This window comes from Salarias fasciatus, chromosome 10, assembly GCF_902148845.1.
Source record: "Salarias fasciatus chromosome 10, fSalaFa1.1, whole genome shotgun sequence".
NCBI lineage: Eukaryota > Metazoa > Chordata > Actinopteri > Blenniiformes > Blenniidae > Salarias > Salarias fasciatus.
In genome coordinates, this window is record NC_043754.1 from 18058669 (window position 1) to 18073819 (window position 15151).

General features: G+C 41.7%; 1 protein-coding gene across 3 annotated transcripts in view; it reads left to right on the forward strand.

Annotated features, from left to right (window-relative positions):
- Positions 1-15151, forward strand: part of cadm2a (cell adhesion molecule 2a) — a 191193-nt gene that overhangs the window by 155425 nt on the left and 20617 nt on the right. For all 3 annotated transcript variants that reach the window (XM_030100776.1, XM_030100777.1, XM_030100778.1), the window contains 5 exons: positions 753-905; positions 3213-3350; positions 13927-14088; positions 14369-14459; positions 14562-14740. In XM_030100776.1, the coding sequence (XP_029956636.1) occupies positions 753-905; positions 3213-3350; positions 13927-14088; positions 14369-14459; positions 14562-14740 (723 nt within the window). The remainder of the gene's footprint in view (positions 1-752; positions 906-3212; positions 3351-13926; positions 14089-14368; positions 14460-14561; positions 14741-15151) is intronic.

Below are 15151 nucleotides of genomic sequence, written 5' to 3' on the forward strand. Positions count from 1 at the left end.
TTCAGATTGAGCATAAAGTTCCATTATAAGGTCACCGTTTTTCAATTGTTTATGCATTTAAATCTATTCATACATTTATTATTTACACTCCCTTGCTTGGGTTGTGTAGCATTAATATTTTTTTTTTTCAAGGATGTAAACAATGATATTAGAACATTTCTTGCACCGCCAGTGACGGCAGCTCTTGATGGACAAGTGGAGGATTAATGGCCAAAAGTGCATTTACCTTTCCCCTATCAAGCAGGTGACGTTACAGAGGAGCGAAGGCAGCGTATTCACAGACGGTGCCAGAAGCTGACTTGTTCATATTTTAGGGCTGCAAATGCAGAAGGTTTGAGCAGAGACGCTCCCTTGTTTGTTTGTCTATTGAAGACGGCGCTCTGCTGTTGCTTTGTCAACAATGTGCACATGTCTAGCATTTTATAATAGAGAGCAAACAAAAATGTTCTCATACCACTGCTCTCTATTTTCTGTTTTGCTGTTTCCTGCTGTTCCAATCTAGAATTGGTTAATTGCTCTCAGCATGTCTATTTCACTTTTTTTTTTCCCATACCTATAGAACGTTGTGTGCGTGAACAGTTTCACCCAATACACATTGACTGTAGTCTGTATTACAGTATGGATCTTTTGTCATGGAAAAGAAAATCCAAAAACAACAGCTATTTTCTGCTTGCGGGACAAAATTCCAAACCGCAGTGACACTTTCAAAGGGCTTCACAAGGTCCGCTCACGATCTGTCTCTCTGTCTCCAGCTTTAAGGGACAACCGGATTGAGCTCGTGCGTGCATCGTGGTCGGAGCTGACCATCAGCATCAGTGACGTGTCGCTGTCTGACGAGGGCATGTACACCTGCTCGCTCTTCACCATGCCCGTCAGAACAGCCAAAGCCTACCTGACTGTCCTGGGTGAGTATTGAAAATCTCGTTCCAACACTTCTGCAAGTGGAGAAAACGTGAGGCATTTCCTGGAGTTGTGAAACACAGGAAGAACATGCAAACTCCACACAGAGTCCTGATTCAGTGCTCAGACATATTAAAACAAATCAATCAGTTTGTGGTTTTACTGGCGTTCACTGCGTTTTGAAATAGTCCTCTTACTTACGCCTGCCACTACAGACAAATGAAAATCATACCTCTTTTATTTTAGTAATGTTTGTATTGTGATCATCGTCTCACACAAACATTGTCTCATTTCCTGCCACTGGGCTTATTATCTTGCCAATTAGTTTTCGCTAATGTTAATAGATGTGCTCGTGCACTCCAGGACCATTAGCTGGCTCTCTGTGTTAACAAGCATTCAGAGAATTGGAGACATTAAAGGCTACTGCTCAATAAGGACATGGAGAAAATTATTTTTCGCAGTACTGAACAACAGTTATTGGCGCAAGACGGGAAACAGAGAGGGAGATTTAATAAACACAGAAAATGGTCTGGGAATGGCTCGGTTTATCTGTCTTTTGTGTCAGAACAGCGAGTGCTGGAACTGAACACAAGAAGATGATGGCAGTGATTTACACAGAAACAAATAAGGATGCCTCAGATTCAGACTTCTTGATGCAAAACTACAAATATGTGCTTATCTATTTCCCCCCCCCCCCCCCCCCCCCAAAAAAAAAAAAAAAAAAAAGAACAATCAATTTTAAAACTAATGAGTGTGTTATAAAACAATGCAATGGATTTTTAACATTTCTCTTGATGGTGTTTCATTATTCGTTCACCACGCCTTTTTCAGTTCATCTTCAATGTTGTATAAGTCTATCTGAATTGGTGTTAGAAAACTTGACTTGATGAATTCATTCATTGTGCAAAAAAAAAGAAAAATCTGTCTTGGTCAAATCTGCAGCTCAAGCTGCAGATTTACTCTGCCATCCCTAAAGCCATGCCATTTGACTGGTTTTAAAGGTATTCCACAACAGGATTAGCGTTTGATCTATCCAAATACATTACCATTCAAATATCTTACTATTTGAGCAAAGTGCATGTTTCTGTGTGAACGTATGGAAGGGGCTGCGATCTTTTGTTTGCTCCCACGCCCTCAGCATCCCGGAAAATCCAGCTGTGTTTCTTTCTCGTACATGTAGAAATATAACCAGTGCAGGCTGTGTGATGATGCGTAACAGAGATGCCTCAACACACACACACACACACACACGCGCGCGAGCGAGATTTAAAGCCTCCAGTCACACAGGGAACGTGACTGCGTGAGATTAGGATCGTATTTGATCCCATCGTGTTCATAAGCATAACCATCAAACACATCAGTTAAGCTTCCTTTACTGATTCACATACACGCCCCACTTTACATATGTAGAATATTCTCACGCTGGTACTTTTGTACATCAAAACTATACCCTGAACTCACTCTCACATGAAAAAAAAAATCCTTGACAAAATGATTTGATTTAGAGACAGATGTCAGTACATAGCAGTGATTATTCAGATATATTTAATTTGTATCTTTGAACAAATGGTAAACATAAAGCCGGGAGACCTTTAACTGTGGGAATAAGCCTATAAACCTTACAGGAGGTGTTGAGACGGACGAGGGGAGAGTCGGTCAATGGCATTGACTGACAGACCTTTCAGTCTCTCAGCCTCAGGCAGACTTATTGCTCATTGACATTAGAAGGGCAGGCACTACACACTTGAAAAAACACTCATTATAGGAAAAGGCCAGTAATTAACATTTTCTGTTCAACCTCTTGGCCTCCTCTGTGGTCACCAATCTTTTTTGTTTACCCACATGCACACAGAGACAACAACAGATTTTTCAGTGGTTGAAGTCACCGTAAAGTGTTTGTCACAAGGCCTCTTGTAGTTAGTTAATCGAAGGCTTTCTTGGCAAATCCTCAGTTTGGTTGTAAAACTAAACATTATTTTTTACATTAACATCATTGTTGCAATTTCTCCTTAATATAATGAAGCCTCAGTGCAACTGAGCCTTTCTGCATAACCACCACTGGATGGATTTGTTCGAAAAACCTCTCTTAATTTTACCAGTCCTACCCCCACAGTGCCGACAGGCATGTTCCCCGAAGTGTTTTTGAGCAGGTCACTTCTCAGGGAAGCTCTGCAGTCTGCGCTCTAATCTCCCTGCAGGTGGGATTGCTGGAGGAGAATTTTCAATAAGGCATAATATTATTATTGTTGCATAATGGGGCCCCGCTGTGCGGGAATTAGTTCCACCATTGTGATTTATGCTCCGTCCTTCAGGTGTGCCAGAGAAGCCGGAGATCGATGGCCTCACCAAGCCCGCCATCGAGGGAGACCACATCACGCTGACCTGCATCACTCAGGGCAGCAAGCCTGCCGCTGACCTGCGCTGGTTCAGGAACGAAAAGGAGGTCAAAGGTCTGTATGACATCTGTTTCGTAACATCTGCATCAGCATTCACAGAAGCAAATCGATTTTCCTGGCGAGACCAGTTTCTCTTTTTATTATTGAAAATTGTGCTGAAAGCAACTTCTTTTTTACGAAATTAAAGCGATGCCTCGGTATTGCTATGTAAGCTCTCACATGTCCATGCTCGCTGATCCAGATCAGCTTGACCTCAGGATCCCTGACATGTGTTTTAAATACAGATTAAAAGCAAAAATTGACACAATCCGTCTGTTGCTTTGTGCACAATCTTGTTTTATTCATGAAACCTTTGACTCTAATCCACAAATACAGTAAATTGTCCTTCACTCATGTGAATGAAATTTTCTTCTATGTCCACATTTCAAGGATTGCTTTATACTTAATTGGGTTTGAAAATTAGATGAAAACGTAATCTTTGCCTACTGTGTATATATTGCATCAGGGCCTTAAAAATGATGAGCAAATAAAACTTCAGTCACTTGTACACTTTGCCAGTGACAGATGTTTTTTGCACGATCAGAGCTATCACCAAAAACAAAGATTTTGTTATTTTCAAGCATTACCAACCTAAATAGAGGGGCAGAGTTGTTTTCTCCATTAAGACATATAACAACAGATTCAAGTTCCTGACTGATGCTTTTCTTCAGAGCAAATTTCTTTAAGTGCACTTACAAATAAGCTGTTTGGAAAGTCCGTGTTATTTTCTTTATGTTGTCGTATAATGACTGGTTATCATATTTTAGAAACGCACACAGAACCTGTAATGAACAAACAGGGGAAAAATGTAGCAAAAGAAAAAAAAATGCTCATTTGCATGCAAAAATGCTTTTTCGGGGCGCAGAGTCCTTTTCTCATGAAACCAGCTCTATGAAACCGTTGCCGTGAATGTCTCCTAAGTTGTTTCTAATAGAGCAGGTTCAGCATGACTCCTGTGGCCTGAAACCGAGACATTAGCCTCTCCTGTTATCAAAGGACTGCTGTAAATCTCACAGACTAGACTCCATACCTCATTTCCACCCTCCTGCTCTGTTCGACTTGATGAACCGTCTGCTTTGTATTTGTGGAAACGAGGTGGCGAGAAAGTGTGTGTGCATCTGCGTGTATGTGGGGTGACAGAGAGAGGGGGAAGAGAAGAAAAACTAAGAAGAAAATAGATTAGGGTATGAAATGATGAAATTACATTTCTTTTTAAGAGGAGAGAAACGGATGTTTTTGTATCAAAAAACATGCAGAACCCAGTGGGACAGACTGTCACGGATCATCAGCACAGGCTCACAACTTTTACAAAGGTTTCTCTGTTGTTCCACAAAGCAGATGAAAGGCAGATATCAACATGCAAATCACCTTTTTTTCCCTAATTTAAATGACTGCAAAATTGGATCTAAAATCACAACTTCATGTTGTTGTTTTTTTTTTTTTCAAGCTGACAGAAAACAATGCAAAAGCAAAGACGCTATGCAAATCTTTGTATCATCCGACAGATCACTGAAACCCAGTAATGAGACCACCAAGCCGACGGTATTGCACATCCTCCGTTTTCGATTAAAGCGAGCAGATGAACACTTCACACAGTTCATTTCCCTGCTCGTGCACAGGATTAATAAACCTATAAATATTTTCTTCAGCAGGCATGATTTATTTTTTGCATATTAACTTCACATGCTATTACTTTTATTTCTGCTGTCACAGAAAACATGAACTGGACCCGTCATCTATTTAGCATTTACTGTTTTAGCTCTGTTTTTTGGTGCAGTGTTTTTATAAAATGTCTCCACCACTAAATGTTGAGTCTTCCTATGTCTATACATTTCCTCTTAATAGTAAAGCAATATCATTATATTTATTTATTTATTTATTTAAGTGTACATTGCTAAGTTGCATAGTTTTGTCTCTTGTTTTCTTCCAGATCATAATAGCTTGCCATTCTTTTTTTTTTTCTTTTTTTTTTCATTCTTTTGTGGAGGAAGCATATAGAAGGAGAATATACTCTAATTAGCAGAGTGATTATTTTTCCTTACAGGCTGATTGCGTCTCTATGGATGATTATTACCTCTCCCAGTGGCCCGCCACTTTGATAAGAGCTCCCTGTAAGGCAAATGAAACCTCAGCCAGGACATTATGTTCTTTTAATTTACCACAGAAAGTTAACAGGTAGTCAGCGCTATCCTTGGTGGCTCGAAGGGAAGGTAGTCTCCAGAGGATATGAGTGCTCATTAAGGTCAGATGCTATAATTCTCTCCTCAACTTGGCACGCAGCTTTCTTTAATATGGGCTTTGTACAATCCTGTATGTTTGTCACTTCCGCCCTGCATATGCCTCGCCACTCCTTTTAGAAAGCGTTCACTGATCGATGGGAAGATGGAAAGATCTATAGATGGACAGAAGAACAGAGAGAAGAAAGTACATTTTTGTTTTGGTGCTTGTGAAAGAAAATAGTGTTGCAGAAGAAAAAGGAAAAAAACCCCGAGACTTAACACAAATGTCAGATTAGAAGATAGTTGTCAAATCTGCTATCGGACTCGTCAAGAATTTCGATCAGAGGTGATGCTCGGCCCTCGCTGAATTCGCGGAAAAGCTCTCCCAGTGTCTGCCATTACACTCTTTTTACTCAGCGTTAAGTCCAGACAGCTCAGCCTGTTATCTGGCATTAGGGTTTCCCAGGGTCCAGGTAAGCAAGCAGATAAGGCTGAATCGATGTTGGTTTTCCAACCAGTTTTTAAGCAGATATCATGTTTATCTTTCATTTTAATTAGCGTCTGGATGATATTGAATCTGTGTCGTCACATTCAGAGCTGCTCAGAACATCCTCTGCTTATAAAAGCTTTGCTAATCTCACACGCCTGATCTGGGAAGAGCAAAGAGGAGGAAAGAATATTTAAACTTAGAAAGGTATTTTTAAAAGTCGAAAAGCCTCGCGGTTTCGAAGGTGCGGGAAACATTGATCCCTTGAATAATAAGTTTTCTATCCTGACAAGTAGGTGTCTGCTTTTAATTAGCAGTTCGTTGCTTAGTGTGATGCCTTTATCAGACTAAATCTGTTCAGTTCAAGAAAAAAAGTCTCAAAAATGGGATCAACGCACACTTTTACACGTTCACTTCTCCCACGTCAAATCACAAATCGTTTCAGTCACCGATTGATGGAAGCCTTTGTAGTAACAAAAAGCTGGAATATCTTGAGGAAGCGGTCAGCTGCACCAACAGAGACTTGATGTGTGTGTGTGCAGTTTATGCATCAGTGTGTGCTGCAGTCAAGTGACGGAAACTTGAGCCATCCCGGCAGAAAGCCGCTCTGCGGTGGTCTTGGCTTTACTTCCTCACTTGAAAACAAACCAAACAAATAAACATAAAGGGCAACACATGTTAATAGACAATGCATGTGTGCATGTAAAGGTGTGCGCGAGTGCAGCTGATGTGTTCATCATTCTGACAGGATAGGGGTGTGCTCAGTGTGAAAAGCCATCTGATTGTGGGCGACCATGCTGGGAATAAATGACAATTGTGACATATTGGTGTGGGATCTGGGGGAATAGAGAAAATTATATTACCAGCAGAGCCAGTGGAGCAGTCCATCACCCATCGTATGCAGTTAACAGACACCCTATGCTAAGTGTGTGTGTGTGTGTGTGTGTGTGTGCGCACGTCCGTAGATCCGCGTATTTGTGTGTGAGCAAAACAGACAGATGGAGCAGACAGCCTGCATGTAAGGACATAAGCTTGTGTGTGTGGAACAGAATCCAATATTCTTATTTCTCAGTCTCTTTGTCCCTCAGATCCCCTCAGTCCCCACCCAGTAATGATGTATTTCTATCTCAGTTACACACCATAACCCGGGGAGACCCCTTCCAATATCACCACATGTACAAGTTGTTTACACACCACTGAACCGGGGGGAGTTGTGTGGAGACCAAGCAAGACAGAGATGAAATGAATATTTATTTCAAATAAGGGTGGGGATGCTGGCGCTCCGACTAGCATTATCATACTCTCTGACCTAAACTGTGGAGGTTATTGCTTCATCATGTTACGCGATCGCTCCATTCCAGGGGGGATTAAGGAAAAAAATGCAGGGATTTGATTTGGATTCAGTCGCGGTCACATCCTGTTCTGTTGTCAAACTTGTTAGTCAAGGACAAGGAACTGTAACTGCAGACATACCTTACACTGTTTTGTCTGCTGCCGTCACTCACGCCTGCCCACTCGCTGAAGAGCCGAACAATGATTCAACAACCTTTTGAAAAAGTGCAAGCTATTTTTCCATTTATGGATGATTGTCCTTGACTACTGCGAGTAAGAACAGAATGCGATGGGCATCATTATTCTAAGGTTGGACCCAGAAAGAGCTATTGAGGAAAGTGAAGAGGAAAACGCTCCTGAAGCTCATTGCTGAGAGGATGGTATTGAGGTTGCTGAGGGTGCCAGGGACTATGAACACTGGGAAAAAAAAGACCAAAGTTGAGGAATTTAAAGAAGTTTTCTAGTTAAAAGAAAAATACATTTTTCAGCAGCCTTGGCAGTGTTAGACAGCCTTGCACACTGCTTAAAAAGTCTGTGTTGGGACTACATTTATACTATCCAGCTCCCTGGGGTGGAGTGGATCAATGACCATTAAAGATGTAATTTCAAGATGGCTCCTGCAAGTCAGAGTGGCATGAATAAAAGATGCTGAGGTTGCACACACAAAGAAGCACATTCACCCTTCTTTATCTCACTGCAAGTGCACCACAAACACACAGTACGCTTCATACACTCACACGCACGCACGCACATGGGTGAAATGACATCTGTTCAAATGGATTTCTATATTAATGGTTCGGACGTTTGAGATTTATTTTTGCCTGACATTTGAGCAATAAGACAGTCATGATGAAGAGCTGATGTATTTTGAGCACGCAGACCTCATGGATCACCTATCTTCCTTTAAACGTGCATCACTTTAATTAGATGTGCCCACGTTGAAGGGGGTTCGGTGCCCAATTTATCCGTTCTTTCTGGCGGTGTAAGAGTGTGATCAGGTTAACAGACTCGAGCACAACAGAAGAGGAGATCAAACTACTAGACCTACTGTCTGCGCCCATTAAGAACAACATCCTGGAGGAGGAGAGGCTGTCCGATATTAAATTCCAAGGCACTGAGTGACCAGACTCGCCTCTCCTTTTGCAGAGAGGCACGCTGTCCTCAGGAATCCACATTTGACACGTCTCGGGGGGGGGGGCTCGTGTCAGAATGGACACGATGATAGGGGTCAGACAGGAACTCTCCCAACATTTACCTGCGCTCCCTGGATGTAGCCACCCGTCAGTTAAGTGTAGGAGCAAGCTGGTAAGGGAGGACAGAGGAGGGTGCGTACGGGCCGCAAGGTCTCCAAGCACTGCATGGTAGCCAGAAAAAGTAAGGTGGGGGGGGGGGGCACAGTGTCGTCTTCACACCTCGCTGGAGCTGGAGCTTGGTGCATATTGTCCACTTTTCTCATACCTGTTGCTGAAAGCAGCTCATCTGACAGGAAAAGAAACCCACGTGGATTCGGTGCTAACCTGGCGTCACATTTTTTATCATTCATAATTTGAGTAGATTTAAAAATTAAAGACGCGTTTTGTGCCTTTGTAGAGTTTGATTAACCTCGTCTCCTGATCCTCACCCACAGATGGTTTTCCTCTGTTGTTGCTTGAGCAAATTGTTTTAAATCTGGGATGGGATTGAGTTCAGGGTTGTTGAGTCAGCCCTTGGACCCCTGCTGCCAGGATTAGTCAGCCTCCGCTGCGGTTGTTGACGCTCCCATCCTAAAAGCACTCCAGCAGACCTCCTCTCAGCCTCTCCTCTTCGCCCCTCCCATTTTCTTTTCTTAGGTCGTCCCTCGCTCCTGTGAAATGGCATAAAAGGGTCAGATCCTCACATTTTACGCCTGTCATTTCCATTTCTAATCCTCCGGGGTTGTGTCTTGGCTCACACCAGCGATGTGGAGCTCTGAGCATCCACCCACAGAGCAGCAGGCCGCAGCCAGAGCCAAGCACTACCAGGCTTTTTGAGAAGCAGAGGCACTGTAGGTGAATGTGGCCACATGGTGTCCATTCTCCATATGCATTTCTATGCCTACCATTTTAGGTAAAACATCTAATGTGTATATTTTTGCACCAATAAAATGACAAAAATAAAAATGAAAAGTGTCAAATTTTAACCAGATTCACATTCATGTAAATCCTTAATTGATCTTATGGCTTTAACATTTGAAATTTTATTCACAGTAAGGTAACATATCATATGTGTCAATTAAAAATCTTAAGAAAGCAACACGCATTTAATTTATTCTCCTTGAAAGCAGAATATCTTCCAAGCGAGCAGCTGAGCCATCTTATCGCACTCGTTGCTTGTTCGGGTCGACGGAGAAAGTCTGCATGCATGTGCAGTTTGTGTGGTTTTGAGACAGATGAGTTTTTGATTGACAAGTCTAAGTCCTAATGGCAACTCGGTGTCAGCTGCTCCTTTCAGCTGTCTTCAAAATGCGATAAGACACTGTATTTATAGACCAATTAAACCAACTCTCGCCAAAATGCATGCACACACACACACTTTTGTGCTCTCCCTGAGTGCATGCAGATTGACGCACTTTATCGATGAGGTCTTACTTGCTGTTAGACAACTGTTATTATGTTCTTGTAGTGGATCTTAGGAGACCAAATAATGACAGTAATGAACTCAAACTTTGTGCAAGCATGTCACTTTCTGTCGTACTCTTATCCCAAATCACACTGAGGCAATCAGAGTCCATTCAAGATGTTATGAGAAAAGAATATGAAGTAGTGGAGACACTTAAATCGTCCTGCAAAATTATCCGCAGTAGAAAAGAGCTTCGGAGCCGCTGTGATGGCGTTGTTTCAGTGCAAAGTGTATTTATAATCAAGAACTTTTGAGACACTGATATTATAAACCGACTTGAAGAAAGAATTCAGATGTTTTTTTTGCAGCCGACAGTGAGAAAGTAGTTAAAAGTGCAGTTCAAGTACAGTCAGAACATTAGCTTGCTTGCTACAGGGGCACCGTCGAGTGTTGGTCACATTGATTGGCGCACTTAAATTCAGGTCTTGATCAGCATAATCAGACTTCACGACGACAGACAGTAATTTCCAAAATCGAAAAACTGTTTTAGAATTATCTTTAAAAAATGTGCTGATACAAAATTTAAATGAGGTTTCAGGTGAAATAAGGAAGATGAGGTGAACGATAAGCCTTTCATGATGAGGTGATTTGATTAAACTGCTTTTCACTGTATAATTTAGCCTTTTGGGGAGTTGTTTCCAGTTTGGAAAATGTAGCCACTTGACTTAATGTGTGTAAATTTTTCAATGGCGCATTCAACATCTGTTGCACAAAACCTAAAATCACTTTTCTCTTCATGAATTATGAAGTGGAGCATTAATATTTCATTAAAACTACACAGGACTACCGATTGTTTTTCTGATCACAGGTTCAGCCTTTATGTTCTATTCAGTATTTTTTTTGTATTTTCATCATATTTTCCATTGACTTCTTAGAACTTGTTTGACTTAATTCCAACCTGGACAATGGCAAGCACATATCATCAGACCTAAACACAAAATTAAAGGATGTTTTTTTTTTTTCAGTTTACATTTGTGTGAATAACTTTCTCTTGCTGCGCACAGAAACTGAAGGACAAGTTGTAGTGATGAGGACAGAAAAAGGCTGTTAGAGTCAGCTTTCACCAACCTGGTATGACTAATGAATGAAGCTAAAAAAATATACACTTAAAGCATGACATGGATTTTACATATAAGCCATCATTTTCCTGCAGCCCTCCTCTACTTTTCCATGCCTTGCATTTTTATCGTATATGGCCATTTCTAGCTCTCTCCTGCCGTGTGAGCGGATGTTGCTAACGCTGCAGAGCTGCCACTCATTCATCTCTGGAGGAGGCGGGCTCATTGCCTCAGTTGGGGAATGTGGCAGAGAAGAAAGGTTGATTGGCAGGACGGCGAGGGAGAGGAGACATTGTGCTGGGATGCTTAAAAAGTGGAGCAGATGAGCACAGAGCAGTGCAGGATACAGTCTCTTAAAGGTGATACAAACTGAGCTGGTCAGCATGAGACCAATATTGTACAAAGAGCCATGAATTTTTCATGGCTGATAAAATACAGAGAAAGAAACAGTCGAAGGCAAAGTTAAACCTGGAAAAGTGAATGTGATTTACAAGAGCTTTCATATGCATGGACTGGTGGTGTGATGTGGCCAAGCTAGTTATTGCTGGTGACATGTAAAGGTACGTCTATATGATTAAGTGATTCATAGAGCCAGTTTGAAAAAGCTAATCTAGTGGTGGGGAAATCTGCATGATTACTGGCTTCTGTGTGAATGTGTAGTCTGGAATGTGACGATGATTTATATTGCATCATGCACCGCCAACATTAATACCTCTGAGTTTTGAAGAATATAAATCTAGGTCATATTTGCAGGCTGATGCTCACTCGGACATCAGAAACCAACTTTATGTGTCGTCTTTGTGACATATTGCAGTCACAAGGTGCTGCTGGATCAATGAAGATAAACTTTTATCATCTACAGTATTTCTTTTTTTTTTTTTTTTTAAATAAAATTTTTCAGAAAGTAAGAACGAGAAACAGCGTCGCTTTTCTAAGGACTCAGTGTTCTAATGGATTATAATTCTGCACATCTATTAAATTGTGGCTATCTGGATGCCACATGCGGCTCTCTGACCTCAAGGACAGTCACATACAGGTAGGAAGAGCCAGCGCTGCCCCTCTGTGTCCCTCCATTTAGAAGGTCGCCTCGGCCGTCTTGGCCCCTGTTTTCAGGGAGGAGGATTTATCACAAGCCAATAAGATTTCAAGGACACTAATGCGCCGGTCACAGTGGCAGGTCACGTCACTTTAATCAGATACCTTCGGCTTATCAAACGCCTACATCATTAGGGAGGCAAATGAAGCAAAAAGGGGAATGATGTGATCAGGGAGTCCGCCAAATGTCTGGACATCAGGTTGATAATTAAAGAAACGTGTGTCTGAGAAGTTTTCTCCTGCCTTGGCAAAGACATTGTGTTGATGAGCATGGAGAGATCCGGTGGATCAGCTGCTCAGAATTACAAGACAGGTGCTTGCTGGGATCACACTGAGAACAAATTGTACATATGAAGAGGACTGTGCATAATTTTACTTTTCTACATGGTTAATTTAAGGCACTGCCAAATGTCTGACTGGCACCAGTAATGCTTTTTTGTTTATGTTTGGTTTTTTTTCTCCACTGAGGTTTGAAATAGTTGTCGAGTAGAGGCATCAGTGAGAGATGGAGAAATGAAGTGAGAATGTTCGTTGGTTTTAGAAAGAAATCATATGCCGAAATGGTCAGTTCTATATAATTATGCCCGTTCAATTCAGAAGAGGCCAAACTGAGAGGCGAGGCAAATAGGTTTTGTTATTGCTCCATCCAGAATCGTTTCGTGTAGAATAAGGGAACATATACCGAGGTACACAGACAACACAAAGCATTTAGAGGGAGAGAAGACAGTCTGATCGCTTTATCCTGATGTGATGATCACAGTTGGTCATATTGTTATTATGCTCATGATTTAAAGGTAGACTGTGTTCTTTAGGTGTGATTTTATCTGTCATTCCCTGGTAAGATTTTAATTTTTTCAAACAATTAAAGGGTAGAAGTATCATTTAATTTGAGCATACAATTCAGTCAGGTGCAAAGTACGACATAAATAAAGAACTTGAAAATTATTTGAAAATAAAAGCACGTAGCCACCAAATAATACAGTATTTTTTATTACCTATGCAGCTCAACAAACAGTAATAATAGCATCTTATGAAGTGAAAACTATTGGGAAGTCCAGTATTCAGGGAAAATGGAACTTGCTCTGAAATAAAGCATGTGTTGGGTGTTGGGTAAAGGAAGGCACGGCCACACCTGTCTTTTCTTTTACCTTTGCTGATTTATTTAAGTTTTCATCATTTGCATTTTCATGCAAATCTTCCCTTGAAGTGGCCAAAAAATTGTGTGCTGATACAGAATAATCAGATCGGAAAAAAACATCGGTTAGCTGGAGCCGAGGCACTGGAGTCACAAAAACTGAATGATTTTCCCAAGTTTCAGATTAAAAAAAAAGAAATGACAGATTTCGTTAAATTGCTGTTTTAAGCACAACACTGTGTTGATTTATACCTGGTAGGATGTTTAGAATCTGTTCAGTTTCAGACAGTTTAATCAAAATTCTAGTATTTTTGCTCACAATACCGATTTAATTTAATTATTTACAAGTTATCCTACTTTTTTTCTTTCTTTTTTTTTATTTTTGACAGTCACATCAATTTGTGTCAATTCAAAATGTTAATTTATGTGTTTGTAGTCTTGCTGCATAGCCTCTACTCTGTAGAATATTTCCTGCATGTCCACAGAATACCCCGGTGCAGCCCGGCCGTGTCCGTAAAGAGGGGCTCACTGATCTGTGGAACAAAGGGGGAATCACTTATACGTGTGGCCGTCACACCCCGAAAGATAAATGTTCTGCATCGGTGACAGTATGCATCTCTCTCCAAAGGTGCCAAAGAGGTGAATGCAAGTGGGAAGACATTTACAGTACGGAGCTCCCTGCAGCTGCACGTGGGCAGAAATGATGATGGAGTGGCCTACACCTGCAGAGTGGACCATGTGGCACTCACACAGGCACCGCAGCAGGCAACTGAAGTACTGGAGGTCCACTGTGAGTGTACACATAAATCTCACATACACACTCACACACAGACACACACACACACACACACACACACCATGAGTCGGCATATAAAAAAGAGGAGGGAACTCATGCCAATAACCTTGGTCGCTTTCATGCTTTCAATGCTGTCCAAAGGCACGTTAATATTTTTTTGGGAAACAGTAGTTACTTTTATATTTCCATCAATAACAGGGAAATATTAGTTTGATCAGTTCTGTTTGTTTTCCAAAAATATCTGCCTAATTCAAGGCCTCTCTGTCCATCTTAGATGCTCCACAAGTGGAAATAATCCACTCCCGGGCAGTCCCACAGGAGGGTCAGTACCTAAAGCTGGAGTGTGTGTCCAAAGGAAACCCTTCGTAAGTCTTTTAAGTTCTCCATTAGTCGGGTTCGGTTTTCCATATAACGTCGCAGACAGGAGTCTGGAGTACGCTTGATTTCGGTCACGCCTCCTTTTCCAGGCCGGATCCTGTGATGTGGACAAAGGATGGGGGTGAACTTCCCGACCTGGACAGGATGATCGTAGAAGGGCGGGAACTCACCTTTACTTCACTCAACAAGACAGACAATGGCACCTACCGCTGCGAAGCCACCAACCACCTAGGGACAAGCAGCGCTGAATACGTCCTCTACGTCTACGGTGAGTTCAGCGCGACGATGTCCAGAAATTCCACAACACAGAAATCCTCACTGTTGAACAGACAATTAGCAGGATAGAAAGACTCTTTTCTCCCCAAACAGTGGAAAACCCACCGAAATAAACCCTGTACCTGTTCACCACAAAGCAGCATTATAATGCGTCCTGATCTGCATACTGTATCACTGCTAAGAGTGATTAGAGGCACCATCTCTCAGAGGGAGAATAAGGGCCTCTGGTGACATAAATGCCACCAACGCCTTTCCTTAAATAAACTTGCGTCCCAGATCCTGCACACACACAAACACACTCACATACTGGCCCACACCAGGAGGGAAATGTGTGAAGGAAGCAGAATTTAGTGCTGTGTTGTCAGGAATATCACCGGGAAGGATAAGTAATTCCTAGTAATGC